This window comes from Hesperophylax consimilis, chromosome 3 (assembly GCF_061612785.1).
Source record: "Hesperophylax consimilis isolate HC1 chromosome 3, BYU_Hcon_1.0, whole genome shotgun sequence".
NCBI lineage: Eukaryota > Metazoa > Arthropoda > Insecta > Trichoptera > Limnephilidae > Hesperophylax > Hesperophylax consimilis.
The window spans coordinates 21,086,552-21,106,429 of record NC_142838.1 but is presented as its reverse complement, the minus strand read 5'-3'; the positions used below and the strand labels follow the sequence as shown (position 1 = coordinate 21,106,429).

The 19,878-nt window shown below is 34.5% G+C and overlaps 2 protein-coding genes across 4 annotated transcripts in view; both read right to left on the bottom strand.

The window, feature by feature from the left end:
- Positions 1-11,173, bottom strand: part of LOC149425115 (myrosinase 1-like) — a 46,853-nt gene extending 35,680 nt beyond the window's left edge. Inside the window, exons 1-5 of the mRNA XM_089650970.1 lie at positions 11,024-11,173; positions 8,256-8,356; positions 4,673-5,248; positions 3,521-3,615; positions 322-624 (exon numbers count right to left, since the gene is read on the bottom strand). Coding sequence (XP_089507096.1) covers positions 322-624; positions 3,521-3,615; positions 4,673-5,248; positions 8,256-8,356; positions 11,024-11,079 — 1,131 coding nt within the window. The 5' untranslated portion in view covers positions 11,080-11,173. The remainder of the gene's footprint in view (positions 1-321; positions 625-3,520; positions 3,616-4,672; positions 5,249-8,255; positions 8,357-11,023) is intronic.
- A 3,640-nt stretch (positions 11,174-14,813) lies between these two features.
- Positions 14,814-18,805, bottom strand: LOC149425114 (uncharacterized). 3 transcript variants are annotated; one of them, XM_089650967.1, is made up of 4 exons: positions 18,648-18,805; positions 18,064-18,217; positions 17,410-17,557; positions 14,814-16,646 (listed from the first exon to the last, which is right to left on the bottom strand). In XM_089650967.1, the coding sequence occupies exons 1-4, from the start codon at positions 18,754-18,756 to the stop codon at positions 16,065-16,067; spliced, it is 993 nt and encodes a 330-aa protein (XP_089507093.1). In that variant the 5' UTR covers positions 18,757-18,805; the 3' UTR covers positions 14,814-16,064. The 3 variants fall into 3 exon arrangements, with proteins under 3 accessions (XP_089507093.1, XP_089507094.1, XP_089507095.1); XM_089650968.1 differs by having other exon boundaries at positions 18,064-18,187; positions 18,699-18,799; XM_089650969.1 differs by lacking the exon at positions 18,064-18,217 and having other exon boundaries at positions 18,648-18,787.
- Between the last annotated feature and the right edge of the window lie 1,073 nt (positions 18,806-19,878).

The following is a 19,878-nucleotide window of genomic DNA, read 5'->3' as shown; positions in this document are numbered from 1 at the left end:
ACGCCACTCTAGGTCAAGAGAACGTTTAGATAAAAGTTAATAATATTCATATTAGATAATAATAACTTGTGGGTGTGTAACTGTGTAGTGTGCACCTATTACTGTGAACTCGTGCCTACGAGATTTCGCAATCGAAGCATAAATGAATCCAAGTACCTATCGACTGTAATAAACAAGACAAACGCCATGTTCCATATTTTTGAATAGTTCATAAAATTTCGAAAAAAATCTTATATTGTCGGGAGAAGCTTGTGTGTTAAATTAAATACATTTTAAGACACTGAAACAATCGGCAGATTATAATAATAATGATAATCTCACCCGATGCCACGACGACTGCGTCATTTTCCAAGCGGGGTCTCTGTATTCGAGGACTCCCATGTCGAAGGGGCGCGAGGGCTCTGCCCCCGGAGGCTCCACGCCCCCCTGTACGAGCACCGTGGTGTAGTGGTTGAGCCCCAGGAAGTCGAAGGTTCCCCGGACGTAGGTCACCTCCTCCGCGGTAAAGGATGGCAACCGTGAGCGCGATAGACCCTGCAGGGCGCTTTTCTCGTCTATGGCTCGTCTCACTATCTCAGGGTAGTCCCCCTTTTCGGAGAATATCGGGTGACAATACAGGCCGAACTGTTGAAAAAATAACTATTACAGATAGTCAAAATAATCTACAAATTTAATAAAAGTAACACAAAAAGAAATTATGTGAATTACGTGACTCATACGAGTCCAAACTGCTCCCAACCATCTGGGACCAGTGAGACCATGTCATCTCCAATTGGGGTATGGAGAGGAAGGAGATTGGGAAAAGGAAGGTCAGACTATTCAGATCTGGTCACCAATTGATCTGGCAACATTCAAATCTGAATCTTATTCTTACACGAGGGCGACACCGAGAACGTGCCCACTCTAGAACGTGCAGCAAATGTACAATGTATTATTTTAAATGAACAAATAGTGAAATAACACAAATTAATCAAATCAAATGTTGAATAAACCCGCGACCTCCGGATTCCTAGTCGAGAGTCTTTCCCCTCGACCACAGAGGCCGTCACAACGATGGCAACACCGAGCAACATCGATTTTAGAAAAGTTTTGACTTGACATCGTGGGCAGCCAGACTGCTACTTAGGTACTTACTACTTAAAAATGTGCCGTTTTTAGGGTTTAAAAAAACTAGGGTAAAATTTTTTTAAATAAATATACAATATATTCGAATTTCTGATTATGTATGTAGATAACAAATCCGTTTTAGGTCATTGTAAATTTTGTTAAAGTAGGTACCTACGTTTTTTGTGTTTCAGTGTGTAAAAATAATATTACTGATTTAAGAATAATAATATAATGGCAATAAATTGCAATATTTTATCAAACAAGTACCTACCAAGGTAATAGATTTTTGCGGTCTTATGGGTCTATTAATTATGTAAGTGTAATAATTGGAAAAAAACTGGAATAAGGTAATGTTATTTTCTTACCGCAAAAGAAATGGTTAATATGAAAGCAAAACCACAACTTCCTGCGGAAGTAAAACATAAAAACTAATATATCATAATTGGATACGTACGATGAACTATTTACCTACCTTATCGTCGGTTGCATTATACATTATAAATAATATAATACATAAAATACAATGGGTACATACAAGAAAAATTCAATCGACAATAAAGTTGGTTGGCTGTATCGATATTCTCATGATCGCGTTGTCGCGTTGTCGCGTTGGAGGTCTAGCACGGACAATCGATAAAGCCCTATGTCAATACGATTCTAAAGGAGGAAACACATTATTAAAACGCGACGCGACGCCACGTCTCGACACCCGATGTGCACCGTGCACATTACCAACACGCGACGCCACGACATACTAGCAATTTCTGAATACAGTTAGCTAACAGCAGTGGAAGTGAATGGTTTTGTACTATGGATTTAATAAATAACGAGTCAGATGAAGACTTTGAAGAAGATTTGATGCAAATTATGGGTACATATATGATATTTAAACGACTCGAGAAAAAGAGAATAACTAGGCGTTACTGGGTTCATGAAATAAATCAAAGGAGAAGTATGTGTGGTGAATATCATACTCTGTATCCAGACTTACTTCAAGATAGTGAAAGATTTCATGTGTATTTTCGGGTTACTAAAACACAATTTGAAGAAATACACGAATTTATTCAAAGTGACATACACTACACAAGAAAGATAAGATAACATAAGATCCCTGTATATAGCTAAACTCATGTCATATATAACAGGATATCGTTTTACCAACTCAATTAATTGTTCGTCGGTCATTTCGCTCAATAAATGCAAAAATAATATTAAATTGGCATAAATTCCTTATAAAATATGCTCTGTGACAGTTCTCGAACGACTGACGCGTGGCGTCGGGTGTTGTCTAGAAACATACTGCGCAGGCCGCGTCGGGTAGCGTGTTTACCCCCACCATGGGCAACACACCGACCTGGCACGTCTGGATCGGATGGCGTGTGCGCGCATGGCGTCGCGTCGGATGTTCATAGTGTGATTCTGGTCTATAGAAAACAATACATTTGATTCGACTCAACACGCATCGCGTTTCATCGGGTCGCGTCGGGTTTTAATAATGTGTTTCCACCTTAAACGTCGTCTAAAGTCAATTATTTGCGAACACGGTCAGAATGATTCCGACAGTCAATTGACAAAAGCCATTACTTTTGGCGAGTCCTCCAAGGTATCGGATAAGCTGCCAATAAGCACGACTTTTTGGATATTGTCGTTTGTTATGCAAAATAACTGGCTTATTAATGAATAGGCGTGATCTAACTAAGCTCTTAGAACTGAAACCATAGATTTAATTAATTTATCTAAGACGCGAGCGATGATTTCGTTCCGGCATCGAGAAGCAAGAGATGTTAGTTATGGCTAAAGTCCCTTTTTAGTATCAAAAGTACATGCTGATTGACAATGTATATTTAAGTTAATATTTAACATGTCAATCTATCAGTATTTTTAACTTTTACGTAGCCGTCTAACGTTTGCCTAATCTTGCAGTTTCAGTTTTAATTATTTATTAATTTACTAACGCCTTTTTAGGGGCTTTTACATATAAATAGTAAAAATTATGTGTTAATACAATACATATTTATTATACATAACTAAAATGCCTCAGTAACAATCTTTTATATTTTTAAGTGATAAATTAAAGGTGTCCACTGACTCGGTATATTTATTTCCCTCCATAAGTATTCTGGGCAATGAGGAATACATATGGTAGTTAGTACCATAATTTCTGCACTGAAATAAATCATGACTTCTAGCAAATAGACTGTATTTTGCGTCTTTGTAACAGTCGTGTACCCTTCGAAGATTCATTGATTGATTTTTTTCTTTACAATCATTTAAACCTGCTAAACTACTTTTGTAGTTAGTCAGCTGGTAGGTACATATTTACAATATTTTATATAATAACATGGTAGTTATATTTAAAACAAGTATTGTATATAACAAACAATTATAAATGATGTTTGATTGTTTCACTTACGTGCATTTGATTGTACATTTCAGCAGCGTCTCTATCTTCTGAGCTATTAGTTCTGGGTTCACCGTAAAATGTGTCCAAAGTCACCCCAATAATTCCTGAAAAAATGTAGATGCATTTCATTCGATATTCACCGGGTGTTTATGAGTAACAGTTTATTTCATCGGTTAACTAAAATCTAATTATTTGTAATGATCTAACTGTAATGTTACCACGAACACGTTTACAAAGTACAGCATGTTATTTATAAATGCGGACAGTAAATTGGTATTGCCATTTTAAAATATTAAGGCCCAGTTGTTTAGCAGAAATTCACACGTGACAAAGTCATCAGCACCATTTTGTTTTTTTTTTATCTGTTGAAAGGTTTTCGCTGTCGATATAATGTCGATACCAAGGTCGGATTGTTTCACAGAATTTGAAATATTCATCAAATTTTAATGTTGATTTTCAAGTTTCGTTATTATTTCAGTTTTGTGAAACAACTGGCTAATTATGATATAATAACAAAACCTGAACAGAACATTCATAGAACTTGAAAAAATCAACTTTGAAATTTGATGAATTCTTCAAATTCTATGAAACAACCCGTCTAATTCCGTTTCATATAGTCAACAGAGCTTATTACATTTTTTTATAGAAAGCTGAAATTCACCTAGAATCGGCGTGGCGGACGTTTCAAATGTCAAATGGCGCTGAATGACCATTATTAAATTTAAAATTCAAGCTTTGCGAAAGTTTTATTCAGGTTCTATTATTTTCCACGTACAGTGAAACAGCTAGCCCACGATGAAATAATAACAGAACTTGAATAGATCTTTCACAGAACTTGAATTTTAACTTTGAAGTTTGATGAATTTTTCAAGTTCTGTGAAACAACCCGTCCTTAGTTATTTTATTTTACAGAAGAGAGAAGGACGTGGCAATAATGAATAGGTACTACTAGGTACCTACTGACGATATACTGAACTATTTTATATATTCTTTAATTTCTTATTATGTGATCTGAAAATATATTAATTATTCTATTACATGCGTGCATTTTTATTGCTTACAAGATTTTATATTTTTTTCTAATGTTATTCATATGAATTTTTCAACTTAAGCATCATTAAAAAACCGCATGGCCGGTGAATATTATAAATAAATGTGAACCTTTCTGAGTTGGCCGGAATTCTCTGTCGTACAAATGGTACACCTTCGCATGAGCCAAGAGATTATAGTGGGCGCACAGGTATTCCCCAACGCCAGTGGAGTCATACCTCGGAACCAATACGATGTGACCATAGCCGAAGTGGCAAGTCTGATGGGGCTCGTTAATGCTCAGCCAAAACTTGACTCTGTCACCAAATAGTCTGAACACAACCCTAGCGTAATCTTCAAAGTAATTCACGATCAAAGGATTAGTCCAGCCGCCAAACTCGTGCAATACTTGCGGCAAATCAAAATGGTAAATTGTTACCATCGGCGTTATGTTATACTTCAACAGTTCGTTAATCAAATTATTGTAGTAGGCCACTCCATCTTTGCTTATTTTATCGTCCATTCCAGTTGGGAGGATTCTCGTCCAGGAGATGGAGAAGCGGTAAACGTCCAGGCCCATGTCGTGGACCAGTCTCACGTCATCTTTGTAGAAGTGGTAGGAATCCGTTGAGACATCGTGGTTACTTCCATCTGTTACAGTTTGAGGATGTGTATGCACGTAACGGTCCCACATATTTTCGGATTTATCTGAAAAAAAAAGTTTAATAAATCAGAATTCATCCCCCCCCCCCCCCATGCAATGCATTAGCTACGCCACTGCATATTTCCACAATCTCCTAATAAATAGGCAAACACCAATACCTCAAAATCTGCAATAAAATTGTGTAGTAAGTACCAGTGGCGGCCAGCTAATATGTGCTCCCGAGCGCCGAACAACCAAGAAGATTTCCGACATGGCTAATCACAATACGAAACTCGGTTCGTTTATAATATCTCATTCAAAAGGTACCTACTTATTAGGCGCGCTTAACTTGCAGACCGACTTTGACTTGTGCCTATGTTCGTAGCAGTTCGTTTTCGATTGCGATCCAAAATTTAACTGCTTTGTCGCATATTCTGTGGAACAGTCGAAAGCGTGGGTACATACCAGTTCATACTATTCTTTGCAAATAATACCATATCATGGACGGCGTTCGGGGTTTTACCACCACATCAGAAGGAACGGTTTATTCAGTAGAAAGTTAAACTAAAACGCGTATGTTTTATATTATTGTCGATATCGTGGTTTCAATTTACCATCTGCTATTTTTCAGCGAATGTTCCGCTTCTTCGATACAAGCATACATGATAAAACTTGTCATTAAGAGATGAGTGATGGTCAGATTACTCATTATCAGTTTAGTCAGTACTCGCCGTTGCCGGGTACGGGCATTATCTGTTGAATTTAAAACTTTTCTTACTCTGCGAAAGTTTTGATATTTTATTGCAGGTTATATCGATCTTGTATATCAATTATTAATAAGGCATATCAATTGCAGGTTATACTAATTTATGATTACTTTTGTGTTTGTTCAAAGTATAAATTAAGAATGAGTTTGAATGTGGAATACATTAAGAACAATAGGTCGAGTTTTGAAAACAAAGTGATAATAAAAAATGCCGTTCCACCTAAAACCTGAACTGATAATAAAACAAGAGTGAAAATCTGGATCGAAGAAGTTTACTCGATCATTTAACAAAACATTGTATAACAAAGCTTCGTAGCTCTGTGCATGTGATCAATTCAATAGTTTATTTTGTTTTCCGTGTTTAATTTACGATGTTGATTCAGTTTGGACAATCAGGTTACTGATGTAACTCACCTTTCTGAAAAAATCAAAAAACATAATTCTTGTCATTTACATTTACAAAAAGTTTTGAGCTTAAAGTTTTTAGGAAAAGTTGACATCAGAATGCAATCGGATTCAGGCTACCGTGCCTAAGTTAAACACCATAATGAGCTATTTAATAAAAATCTATACAGGTCAAATTTCTCAGAACATGATTTAAATGTGACGTTTATGACTTATGACTTCCTAAATAAAGATCAGTAAAAGGTAAACTCTGTGCAATTTACGCCCGCGACGATTTTTAAAAAGCTAACGGCGCTCTATCAATTTTACAACTTTTTTAAAGTATCTACTTGTTTATTAGAAGACTTTCCCGAGACTGTGAAATTACTAAAACTTTTGTGCACCATTCATGACCTTTGGAATGACCTCAGTTGAAAGCTAAAGATGTTTCTCAACGTTAAAAAGAATACAATCTTTTTTAAACACGTTGAGCCAGGACAGACTGAACGCACTATCAGTGTTGCATTGATAGAGGTCTTCGCTAAACAAAAGGAGCAGAGAATAGAACTTCTTTATTAATAGGTATCTACCTTTATTTAATTTATTTTATGACTTAATGTTTTAATCCAGTGAACCCCCACATATTTTGACCACCGGCCGCCACTGGTAAGTACCCCTGCTGGCAAGTTGATGTATGCGTGTTTGCCTATATTACAGGAGACGATATTATTTTAGAAACAAGCGATCAAAAAGAATTATATACATACGTATTCTATTATAATAATTTTATTATTAACTAGCTGTACCCCGCCAAGCGTTGTTGTAGCTCAGTCTGTCTGTGCTTAGAGAAAAACAGTAGCGCGTATTGCTTTTACCTCCAACAAATGGGGCTGTTTTTAAAAAAAAGCATGTCTGTCCAACAACTTTGTTTGTATAGACTAGCTGTACCCAGCCACGCGTTGCTATGGCTCAGTCTGTGTACATACAGAGAAAGAATAGCGCGTATTGCTTTCACGTCTAGCAGATAACGCTGTTTTTAAAAAAGGCATATTTTTACCTGTCACATGTGACATCTATACTAAAATATACGTATATAAAAACACACGCGTATTCGAATAAGCAATCGGTGAAAAAACTTTCGGAGATTTTAAACAAACCAAAATTTACATTTTTATTTATATATATGAATAAAAATGTAAATGTATATATATATATATAGGTAGAGATAGATAGATATATAACAGAGTTATGATTTCCTACCTGTTTGATAATTTGCTTGAAAAAGTTTTATAAGTAATCGATTATTATTATTGATATTTTTTTATGAATAGTGATTTTTATCAATGAGTATTGCATGTTGTATCGTACAACATGAAAGCGTGCAATGTAATATTTTTTATTATTGTAAGTTTTTCCCCACATTCGAAATTATCTCATTATTGTTTAACTTAATGTGAGAATGGATGCATAGATGGCGGTAATACAGATTTATTAAATTTCATTCATAGCATTAATTTATTTTCGTAATAATAATTTTAATATATCAATAATAATAGTTTTAAAAATACTCATATTGGAAGATGCTACAAATTATCGTTCTTAGTATATTACAATAATTTCAAAAAAAACGATAAAACCAGTGGGTAAAGATGAAATACTTAAAAGAATTCGTAATCTGTTCTGTCATAGACATTATTTCATTATTAGACATTATTTAATTATTTCAGGAAAACACTTTTTCAAGTTATATATTATAATCGTTTTAAAATATTAAAATGAATTATTTGTGTGCACCCGTGCGTAAGCAATATAAATATGAATAATAGTTGGTCCATATACACTCTCTATTCTTTCAAGAAAGAAATAAAATATTGTTTCGATACGATATTTTTACAGTACTGTATTTTTATAAAACTACCCACCACTTTGATTCCATCCTCCTTCCACTTGAATGGCTGATGTAGCTATTCCAAATTTGAAGTCCTTTGGGAAAGCATACTGACTGATACGAGCACCAATGTTACTATAAAAGTAAAAACATTGTCAAATACCAAGTACAATGCATATAGATAATATTATAGATTATTTATTTCCCAAGAACCCTTTTCGCCATCTCATTGAGACACCTGCACACTTTATCCTTTCCTCAAATTCGTGCATGCTCATTCAATTAGAAGATCATTAACATTCATATAATCATAATTTTCTGAAAATATTTTAACCGTATGATAAAATCATATTGATAATGCATAATAACTACGATAAATATTTTATTATGTAGGTAAATCCTTTCATAAAGTATATTTTATTCAAAAGCACTTTTGTTATGCATAGTTGAGATGCAATGTGGTAATTATTTAAAAGAATGTTTAACCCCTTGTTTTTGCATAGTTTTGTAAGAAATGTCTCTTTTAAAAATTAAAAAACGTGGTTTTGAATGATGATTGAATCTTCCTCCTCAGGACTGGAGTCAACTAGTCAAGTGGTTAACTTGACCAAATATCGATTTGTTTTATTTGCTAAATACAAAAAGAATTTTCCAATATTTTCAATGTCGAATGAGCGGGTGACAGGGGCATGTGTTACCCATGCTGCAACCAAGTTTGCGTGCAGTGTTTCTTTCAAATAATTTTCTCCAGAAGTTCGAGAAGCGGGGGGGGGCTGATGAGTGTTGATGCAAAATTAAAATTTGTACATAGGTCGATACTGCATTTGCAAAAAAAATAAATCTAACCTATACTTTCATTACTGGTGATGATTTCTTGATTGTTTACTCCGACGCTGTTTTTATTGCACATCAATGATCTCGTTGAATGTGCACCAATTCACTGCTACGCTGATGACAGCACCGTTCACGAGGGTTATCTTTTTGACAGGCCCCCTTCCACCTATGATGTCCGAACAGCTCGGGAAGTTTTGAAGCAAAAATTGACCACCACCTAGAGATGGTTCGTGCCTGGGGTAAGGCCAACTTGGTCAGTTTCAACGTTTCAAAAACCCAAGCGTGTCTGATTTCAGCAAAGAGGGAGATCAATGACTGTCTGGTGCAATTTGATGGGAGCACTCTCCCCAATAAAGACTAGATTGAAATGCTTTGAGTTACTATATCAGACCAGCTCAAGTATCGGGGATCCATAGAAGCCCGAGTAAATCAGGCCTCAAAAAAGTTGGGCGTCTTGTACAGGGCTAGGAGATTCTTCAACAGTGACCAGCTGCTGACCCTGTACAAGTCTCAAGTCCGCCCAGCTATTGAATTTGGGAGCCACCTTTGGGCTGGTGCCCCAAAATACTTGATAAACCTGCTTGAGTCTGTGCAAAGGAGAGCGATCCGTCTGATTGACAATCCGTTGTTTACAGACCGATTGCCTTCTCTAATGCATAGACGCAATGTAGGCATGCTGTGTCTGTTCTACAGGTATTTCAATGGAGCCTGCTCCAAGGAGCTAGCAGCATTGATTCCTGATGCACCGGTGCACGTGCGCGAAACTCGACAGACACGAACTGAACACCCGTTCACGGTTGACGTTGGCTTCATGAGAACGGGCCGTTTTTACGACTCGTTTTTGTTTAAGTCGGCTCGTATGTGGAACGAGCTATCGGCATCTGTTTTTCCTCCCTCCTATAATCCGAGCCTCTTCAAGGCCCGCATTAACAAATCCCTTCCTACAGCCCCTACCTTACTCCGCCTCACAACGCCGCCCAACCGGGTGGTGACATAGTTCCCCTGTCTGTGCACTCCACAGGCAGGGACACTCTTGTGAGGTGTCACATAAAAAATAAAAAATAAAAACAAAAAAAAACAAAAAAAAACAAAAAAAACAAAAACAAATGACTATTTGAACGCATTTCGTAATATGTAAAAATTTACAACCTCTACATTTAAATAACAAATTCATTATAAGAATTGAATATCTATTTCCAATTACAATGTTCTTACTGGTATTTTAGAATCTTCTTATATTTTTGCTTATTTCAATAAATCATTCAGTCCAGAAAACAATGAAAATATATCATCCATAAGGGCTTAAAAACATGGACGATAATAAAACTATAATAAACATCAGGATATATTGGTGCCACTGCAGGAGATCGCGAGATGAAGTGGATAATTGGGAGATCTGGTCGGGAACGTTGAGTATCAAGTGACATGTTGCCCATGCATAACTAAGCCCGTCAATAAGCAATCGACATAAACCAAATGCTGTAAGACCCTACGCAGAAAAGTTCCAAACTGAACCGCGCTGCAGACAGTTACCTTACTATGGCGAACTTAATTTTCCACGCAGCGACTTGCAGCATTCAGTTTATGTTGATTACTTGTGTTTCTCCGGGGGGGTTGAGTGCGCAAGGGTTACTCCGAGGGGGTGGGGGGTAAAAATGGTGTCTGAAAGAAGGCTTGTAAGACACTTTCTATGGTCCAGCCCATATATCGGCACTGCGCACCAAAGAGGCATGCAGATGTATTGGCATACCTCACGGGTATACATCATCAGCATACCTCATCGGGTTAAAGAATATTTTTTACTGTAATTATTTAAAAATAGAAGAATTGAATTGGGATTATTCTTCCTATTAATAAAACATAAAGTAAATAGTATTTATCACATGGAAGAGTTTCAAAAGCTCAATGTCGATTTATCGCCAATTGAAAAGGATGAATTAAATACCGCACAAAAATTTTAAGACTTACCTTATGGCAAAACATTTTATAATCAACACCACCAACGATAATTTGTATACTCCCATTATTGACTTGACTCAACTGAACATAACTCGGACTAATAATTTTACTGCTTATTTCCTTATTTCCCATAGCACAGATTTCCTTGAAATACATTGACAACATCCGTAACCAACATGTTGATAAATAGATAAACATGAACCTGTTATCATTTTAGCGAGTAATTTGTAAGTTCAAGTTCGCCAGCTTTCTGATTATCTAAATAAGAAGCCCGCAGGGTTGGCTACCGATTTTGTGAATGTAAGGTACAGTTATTTCATAAGGGACAGTTATTTTACAGAACTTGAACAATTCATCAAATTTCAAAGTTAATATTAGTTAATGTTCTGTGAAAATTCTGTTTTCACCCATTATTTATTTATGTACGCCCCAGTAGGTTTTAACATAAATTAAATATAAATGTTAGTAATACAGTTGTGTGGACTAGGTATTTGTTGTACATTTTAAAAATCGTAAAGCAAGTACATGGTATTGATTTATAAAATAAATAATGTTACATCAACTTTATGTTTGGTACATTTAAAATAATATAGACAACTCACTTCTTTAAAATAAGAAATAGGATTAACTAATTTAATTAAATAGTGTAAATTATAAACAAATATGAAAGTATTTAAAAACATAATTTTGGAATATACAGTCAAACTTGGATACAACAAACACGAGGGGACTCCTTATAGCCATTCATCGTTATATCCAAAACAGGTTTTTTAAAAGTTGTGTGTACCTACCTACCTGCCTCTACTACCAATATATTCGCAAAAGTACAGTATATTTTCAAAATACAAGTAGAAATTACTTATTAAAAAAAAAATTTATTAATCAAATTTATTATCAATGATCTTTTTAAAGATTTCACTATCATGCTACTCAATTTCCTCTTCAAAACAATCAACGCATTATAACTATCATCACATGGTTCAAGGCTTCTAAGAAAAATATCACTACCTTGTGCATACTGTACCTACCGCTTGTTAAATCTCATTTGTCATAAATAACTTACTTACTGGATTGTTTTGGTTTTCGCATGTGAAATTTTACTTGTCAACTCGTGGCCCGCGTGTCTATTTCATACGGCCCACTTGGCTATAGAGAAAAATATATATGTTTGGGTAATTCTTGAAAACCCTGGCTGAGAACATTTTTTTATAGAGTTTTGGTTAATTTTTTTCATTTCCTAAATGAAACCAAATTTGAAGAACAAGTTTTCATAACACGAAATTTAAAAAAATCAACAGATACCTTAACTCTTGAATATCGCTGTCAACCCCCTCCCCCTCAAAGAAAACAAAAAAAAATCCAGTTGTAGGTCGCGGCCTGCTTGAAAAATAGGCAAAAGCGGCCCCTCTGCTGAAAAAGTTGTGAATAACTAATAAAAATTAATCATAAATTTACCCCGTGCAGGGATGTAGGTACTCGTAACAAGGTACCTTCATAAACATATTTATTGGTTTTTAAAACAAAACTCACGATTAGTTGTAAATGTTGTAATACAAAAGGAGACGTAAAAAGGGAACAAATTTGCGAAGCTCAAATTTTGCATGGCTTTTCAATTTTATGAAAATTTTACATTGTGCCCGATTTATAGCAATGGTTCACATAGCCTACAATCTTACACAGGAAGTGCCATAAAAATATGTATCCGTCCCTAACGGGATAGGAAATTCTTGAATAATTCCCAACTATTTTTTCAGACCCAACGACCCGTTCATGTTTAACAAATTACATGAAGACATAAAAAGAGAGACATCTATGTATCTCTAAAATAAATTTAAAAATCAGGTCTTTCTACCTCTATAGAACATGAAAACGTATACCTAAGTATAAATAATGAATGTAGAATACCTAATATGAAATATGTAAAAAAAACGTACCGTACCTATAAGATAGACGTCGTAGAAATCACACCTAGTTTTAGTATACTGCAAAAATTTTGTATAGTACATCTCGTAAAAAAAAAAAAAAAATTGTTATTATTAAGATACAATAGGTATCAATGAATAAATTAAAGTCATTTATTAGAAAAAATATATATAATGATAATACCCAGTGGCGGTTCTTCCCTTAGGTCAATTGGTGTTTGACCCCCCAAAATTATAAGACAACAATAATAAATATAATAATCAATTATGTGCATCAAAACATTTAAAATGTAACGCGAAACAGCGGCGGCGGCGAGTGACTAGCAGTGACATCTGTTGTCTCTAATAGAAGCTTTCATTCACAAGTCCACACGATTCGCTGGGTCAATTTAAAGAATGTCCAATTTGGCATCTTCTGTCCCTACGCGCGCCATAGAATAAACGAGATGGCACTATATTTTTCGTCGAAGTAAAAATTAGCTTCCGAAGAAAGTTTAGGGACGCTTAGGTCATGACCGTGGGGGAGACAACACGGTGAATATTATATGTTTTACAGAGATGGTGACATAAACAAATGTCGTTTTTTCATTTTACACGCTTGTAGTGTGTGGAACAATGGTTATTTTTCAATTGCATAGTTCGGGAAAGGATTAGAATAATTATTTATGTTGTTATCGATTTAGAATGAAACAAAACAAAAAACGTCAAAAATCATTGTCAAATAGAATCAAACACTGATTTTATTTATGTTAATGTTGTGGACAACTACATTAAAACTTAATATCTTAAAAATAATTTGCCGTAAGTACATGGATTGTGTATTTATTTCCAATTTATTATATTAACATAATATTTATTTAGAGTCCGCGACTCTAAAACTCTATAACAAATTGATATAGTTAATAATATATGGGCATTTTTCACAATATCAAATAAAGATTAGTCACACATTTTTTTCAAAAGACCTACCACGACTGAATCCCTAGAGCCGCCTCTGATAATACCTCTGTATATTGAAAAATTGTAAAAATGAGAGATTTCTTTCAATCAAACTGAATACTACTCATTTTTGTTGTTTGTTTTTGGGGTGTTATGCCGTGTTGCGCTAACTCCTTCTTTAGCCGACGTTTCGGACAGCGTTGCAGTGTCCATCATCAGGGCAGATGATGGACACTGCAACGCTGTCCGAAACGTCGGCTAAAGAAGGAGTTAGCGCAACACGGCATAACACCCCAAAAACAAACAACAAAAATGCTTTTGGCCGTGAGAATCTAAAAACTTACCTGAATACTACTCAGTTTTGTAAGACACTATGTAAAAAACAACTGAAAATAAATCATTTAAAAAAAATATGTATTCAAAAATTGTGTTGACAAAATTATTTGTTCGGTATATCTTTAGTTGTTATTAGACCTCGTTATAACAGTCAACAATTATATGAAGATAAGACTTACTAAAATATTGTTTTGTAATTGCTCATTATAGCCATGAACTCGCTATAACCAAGTTCGACTGTAATTATCGTTTCAGCATTACAAATATATAGATATTATCTTAAAAAATAACACATATTTTTTTAGGAACTTAAAAACTTAAAGTGTTCAAGAGAAATATGTTATAAATTCCGAATGCTTAAGAAGTTTTGTTTTTTCAGTCTCTTGAACAATGTATTTAAAAAATGGCCTAATTTATCCCACATAAGTTTTATTATCCTAGGAAAACCTTATAAGGAGAATTTATAAGAAAACCTTGTAAGAGATTTCACTGTATATGATTTACAAACTAAAGAGATTTAAAAATAAAATTGTACTTTTGGATAAAATTTATTTATACACATATTATGCTAACATCGTTACAAGAAATATATGGGTAATGTGAAAATAATTTAAATTTTTTTAATATATTTTTAGTATTATGTACACAAAAAATGAATAAAAAGCCATAAAAAAATATTTTATTTCATTTGATTTCATACATCACATGATCGATAAAAGGAAAACTTAAGAAATAGCAAAATCAGCAAGAGACTGGAAAAATACATGTAGTTATTATACTATCACAAGGTAATATTTATTAATCTACAGATCATTATCTTCTGAGAGGTAAAATTCGTTCATAGCTTATAGATATCTACTTAAAAGTAAGTCATGTACATAAGATTATTATGTATGTTGCTTCCAAAGCAGATGTTGCTAGAGATTAGTGAAAACGGAGGTACGTAATTTACAATAGATTGTTTGATTTAGATTTTCAATAATGAGTCTTTTGGGTTGGCAGCCATATTTTAATACTACGCACAATATGTGAAGGGTGATGGGTGAAGAATCACTGTGGTCATGATTCAAGATACATATTATATAGTAGCTTGCAAATACCATTACAAAACTCTACAGAACGTCGACAGCTTCCTAAATCCTATCATAACCTACTCTGGTCTCAGCGTTTAGGCAAGCTTAAGAGCAATACAGCCGTAAGCCAATTATAATAAATTCAAGCCTAAAAATTAAAAAAAAAAACTTACCTGTCTACAAAGTAGCATATGGTATACATAGATGGTATATGGTCATAAATCCATTCAAACTTAAATATAAATCGAAATGTGGTGAAATATGGAGATAAATCCGTTCAAACTTATTAATAAATCGTTTACAATTTTCACCTAGGTATTCAATATAATGTATTTTTTTAAATAAATCATTACAATTATAAGCATTAATTCTACTATGGATTTGTACAATTTTATGTTGAAAATGTCATTATAATTTTATATAAGGAATTTGTTACTCATTAAAAAATGGACGAATAGACATATTGGCAATACTTAAAAAAATACAGGTTTGCTTCAAATTATTTTGATGTTTGGCCGTGTCTGGTAATTTTGCTGTCATAATATTGTAATATCTAAATATAATATTGTTTTGATAATGTTAACAATGTTGTACTATTGATAAATCATTTTTAAAAGTATAAATAATTAATCTAAACACAGATAAATGTACAAATAACTTCAAAAATTAGACCAAGACTAAAGTTGTGGAAGTGACGGCAGGATTTTCTTTCAATATTTGGCAAATGGCAAATGGGTTAGTAAAATTGATCTTAGACTAAAACAGGTACGCTGAATTATGTCAAAACAGTTCTATAAGATCTTCCGTTTCCACCTCACTAGACTTGACGTCTGCAAACACAATCAGGTTATTGGATTCAATCGGCCCAGAAGGAGGTTTGGTGGGATTTTTCCTCTGGGGGGGTCGGGGAGGAACACTTAGAATGGAATTGGGATGGATCAAATCCATATCAAATATGTGCTCCAGGGAAGATTGGCTAGCAGAATTGGTGATGTTGTTTCTTGGCATTTGAGGAGAATTCTTCTTTCTAGCCGGAGGGCTGGGTGCCGGACGAAGTGTTACTTGTGAAGGTGCTTCTTTGGAATTGAAAGGGTTTTGTCTTTTAGAATGCATGTGAGCGGTGGTTTTGCTTCTACCCAAACGCGGTTGATTTTTCCATGGGTCTTCTAACGGTTCTTCATTCTTGGAAATGTGAACATTTTCTAAGACATTGACAAACGATTTACTCCTCATGACATGTGAAGAAGGTTGCTGCACAGAGAGGTGGCTCACAAAACCAGTTAGGTGGTGTTCGGTGGGCATGGGCTGTCCGGGGGCCCACTTCATGGAGCCTTCATTGCGGGGTACCATCAACAGGGGGTCCTACAACACCACTTGTTTCATTAAAGCATTGTAACGGGACTGAAATACAATTTATATATCTACATATTTCTATTTATGTAAAGAAGAGTGTATGGCGAGCAGCGTGGATTTGTTTTTTATACAAATCTACACTTTTACTCTGAGATTGATGAGATTTTGCACAGTTGACCTTCAAAACAAGAGGAAGTTGACTATCTACATAAGATTTCGAAAACCATCCACTTTTACTAACTATTAAGTAGAGTTTTTTAAATCAGATGTAGACAGTAATTTTCCTCTTATTTTGACAGTCAAGAGTGCACAATTTCATCAAGAAGTATCAATATTCTGCTTTAAAGCACAAGCATTGCCGGGGACTTCAGCTAGTACATTGATTAAATCATTTAAAAAGGTATTAATTAATAATTCTTGAAAGCTGCTTTTGATTCTACACTACTAAGGGAAAAAAACCGTGATAGTCTCCAATTAGTGAAAGCAGCAGATTAAAGTGCATATATACTAATCGTGGTGTACAAAGCTTGACTCTCGAGTCTAGACACGCGATGAACTACTAAATTTGACATACGCAAACATGCAAATTGAAGAGTTTGATTTTGTGCTTCCGAATAGTAAAAATAACGGTGGATTGCAGTAATTGTCAGGTAATCGAGCGGCAGATTACTGAGAGTACCGTTGTAAGCGAAATGTTAAAATACATTTACAAATGTATCAACGCATTTATAAAAATCGCATTAATAAAATATAAAAGCCTTCTAACATTTACCTTTCCAGTGTTGAGGTAAATTTTAGATTGCAAGACGTAAAGTTGTGATCTCAAGTACTCGTAGGATGCACATCGCAGCTTCGTTACCCATTGAGTTACGCATGCTTCTGTCATTCCAGAAAACATGTGTCTCTTTTCAGGTTCATCTCTAAAATGTCATCAATAAAAAATAGACTGATTAATCAATTGGTTATAGGTATCATTACACATAAATATTATATGATAACACAGCTTATGATTAATCAATCCATGTTGTGAGGGCGTGTTCATGCATCATATCAGACAGCTTAAATAAGTAAACAGCGCTATACAAAATTTACCAATAGTATTAAGTAACTAGTTCAGGCCAGTAATCAAGATTATGTCTCAATAATTACGCAACTCAGATCCTAATTTAGAATATACTTCATTACATTGATATTTCATAGAGAAAATGGTATTTAATTAAATCGACAAGCCTTATTTGAATAGATTTTAGCCATTTATATTTCTTTTACAAATACTGTGTCAAATGTTTAAAATTGATTTTCGAATAACAGAACTGTAACTTTAATCTGCCCAGAAGCATCTGAGATAATGTAATCACATTAAACAGCACAAATTTGACTAAAACGTATCTAACAAATAGCCATTCAATAAAGTAAAGACTCTTACATAAAAGATATAGAAAAAGCAAATGGAGAATCCTGCCCATGTTCCATTTGTATAGAGGCATTTTCTAAAACGAAGACACCAGACGGTCTTTTCTCATCAATCCGATAATAAAAAAGAAAATTATCTGTTAACTTGAAAAGTTTTTCTTTAAAAACTGAAAGAAAGAAAATAACATTATATTTAAAGGGTTTTTTTATTGGTCTGTACATTATTGAGGTAAATGTTTTTCATATAAAGTAGTAAAAAAGAAACATAATAAAATGAGAAATAAAATAAACAATCATCTTTTATCTTCGAGAAAGAAAGAAGCAAAAGAAAATGTATATTTTTAAAATGCAATTATTAAACAACTTGGTCCAGTAACTATAAATAAATTATTATCGAGATCAATTTATAGAAAGCATATAAAAACCCACGACAATTATTTGTAAGAATCGTAAAATATATTTCAAAAGATCAAGGTATGCTTATTAGTAACCGTAACATCTTGCGAAACAAGAGTAATCAAAAATAGACGATAATTTGTATCAAGATATTTTTGTACGCATGAGGAGGCGTTAAGAAAAGAAAATTGAATTCACTACCTGTTTGATAGTAGTAAGTTGTCGTATTCATCTTTTTGTAATATAATCTACCTTCCAGTTGTGCTTTGCCATCGCTTTTTAAAGCGAGTTCTTTTTCGTTAAATCTCATTTACAATTTACAAACAATCAAAAAGATAAATATAAAACTGACAAGCTAAAAAACATTGACCACAGACAAAAATGTCATATGAGACAAATTCAATTTTAGAGATGGTCGATGTTATACCTGAACCGGTGATTTTGCTGTCACTTAACCGTCCATGAAGTTCGCCCAATCAAGGTTTTTAGAAAATATAATGCATAAATCCTAATCAAATGTTGCTTAACAAGAATATATATCGTTCTTTACATGGAAAAACTGCATTTGGCATGAAAACAGATAATTTTATTCTTTCTTGATTTTTATAAAAATTCGTTGATTATTCTTAATATAGCAACACTGGGTCGAGTTCAACGCATCTGCGTGAGTGGTATATCTATGGTTAAGATTCGTAGAAAACGTATACAAGCAAACAAGGTTAGCTGTGATTGGTTTATTTATGGGTTAGCTCAGGGGTCTCCAAACTACGGCCCGCGGGCCGTATCCGGCCCGCTAGTGTCTTCCATCCGGCCCGCGACATCTTATGACCAGTGTCATCAAGGACCCGCGACAGCTAATGGCTAAGACCTTGCTCAGAAAGGGCGAAAACTCCGCGAATTTTTTCGTGCGAATAAATAATTATGCTCGTTGGCGAGGTACTTGGCACCAATACATTGCGTCCACAAGTATCGCGCGAATATATCAAGAGGATTTTTTTGAAAAATCTTTATTTGATTCGCAATGATATCAAGGTCTGAGAAACAAGTATCAAAAATTATCTTCAAAGCTACGTTATCTAAAGCTATATTTTCATCCCTGAAAATTCTATTGTCTACCCCCCCCCCCCCTCCCTAGGACAGAAAATATGGGTGTCTAGAAATTAAAACGGTTTTGGCCCTCCGAACTCACTAGAGTAGTCAATGTGGCCCTCCGGCTGAAAAGTTTGGAGACCCCTGGGTTAGCTCATCCAGAGATCCGAAAGCATCCGAAAGGTAGAGCGGTAATTGGCTAAAAAAAACGTGACGGAGCTAGAAGACTATTTTCCACAGGGAGATTTGAATTTACTGCGATAATGCTGCGATACAAATAACAACTAACAAATAACGGCTCAGAATGCATTTGCAATGCTTTATTTATGATGCGTTGATAATA

Coding starts and splice junctions, on each gene's coding strand:
- LOC149425114 (XM_089650967.1), bottom strand. CDS start 18,756: ATGAGATTTAACGAAAAAGAACTCGCTTTAAAAAGCGATGGCAAAGCA. Junction 18,218..18,647: donor AACTTACTACTATCAAACAG/GTAGTGAATTCA, acceptor TCTTTCTTTCAG/TTTTTAAAGAAAAACTTTTC. Junction 17,558..18,063: donor GCTTTTTCTATATCTTTTAT/GTAAGAGTCTTT, acceptor ATGACATTTTAG/AGATGAACCTGAAAAGAGAC.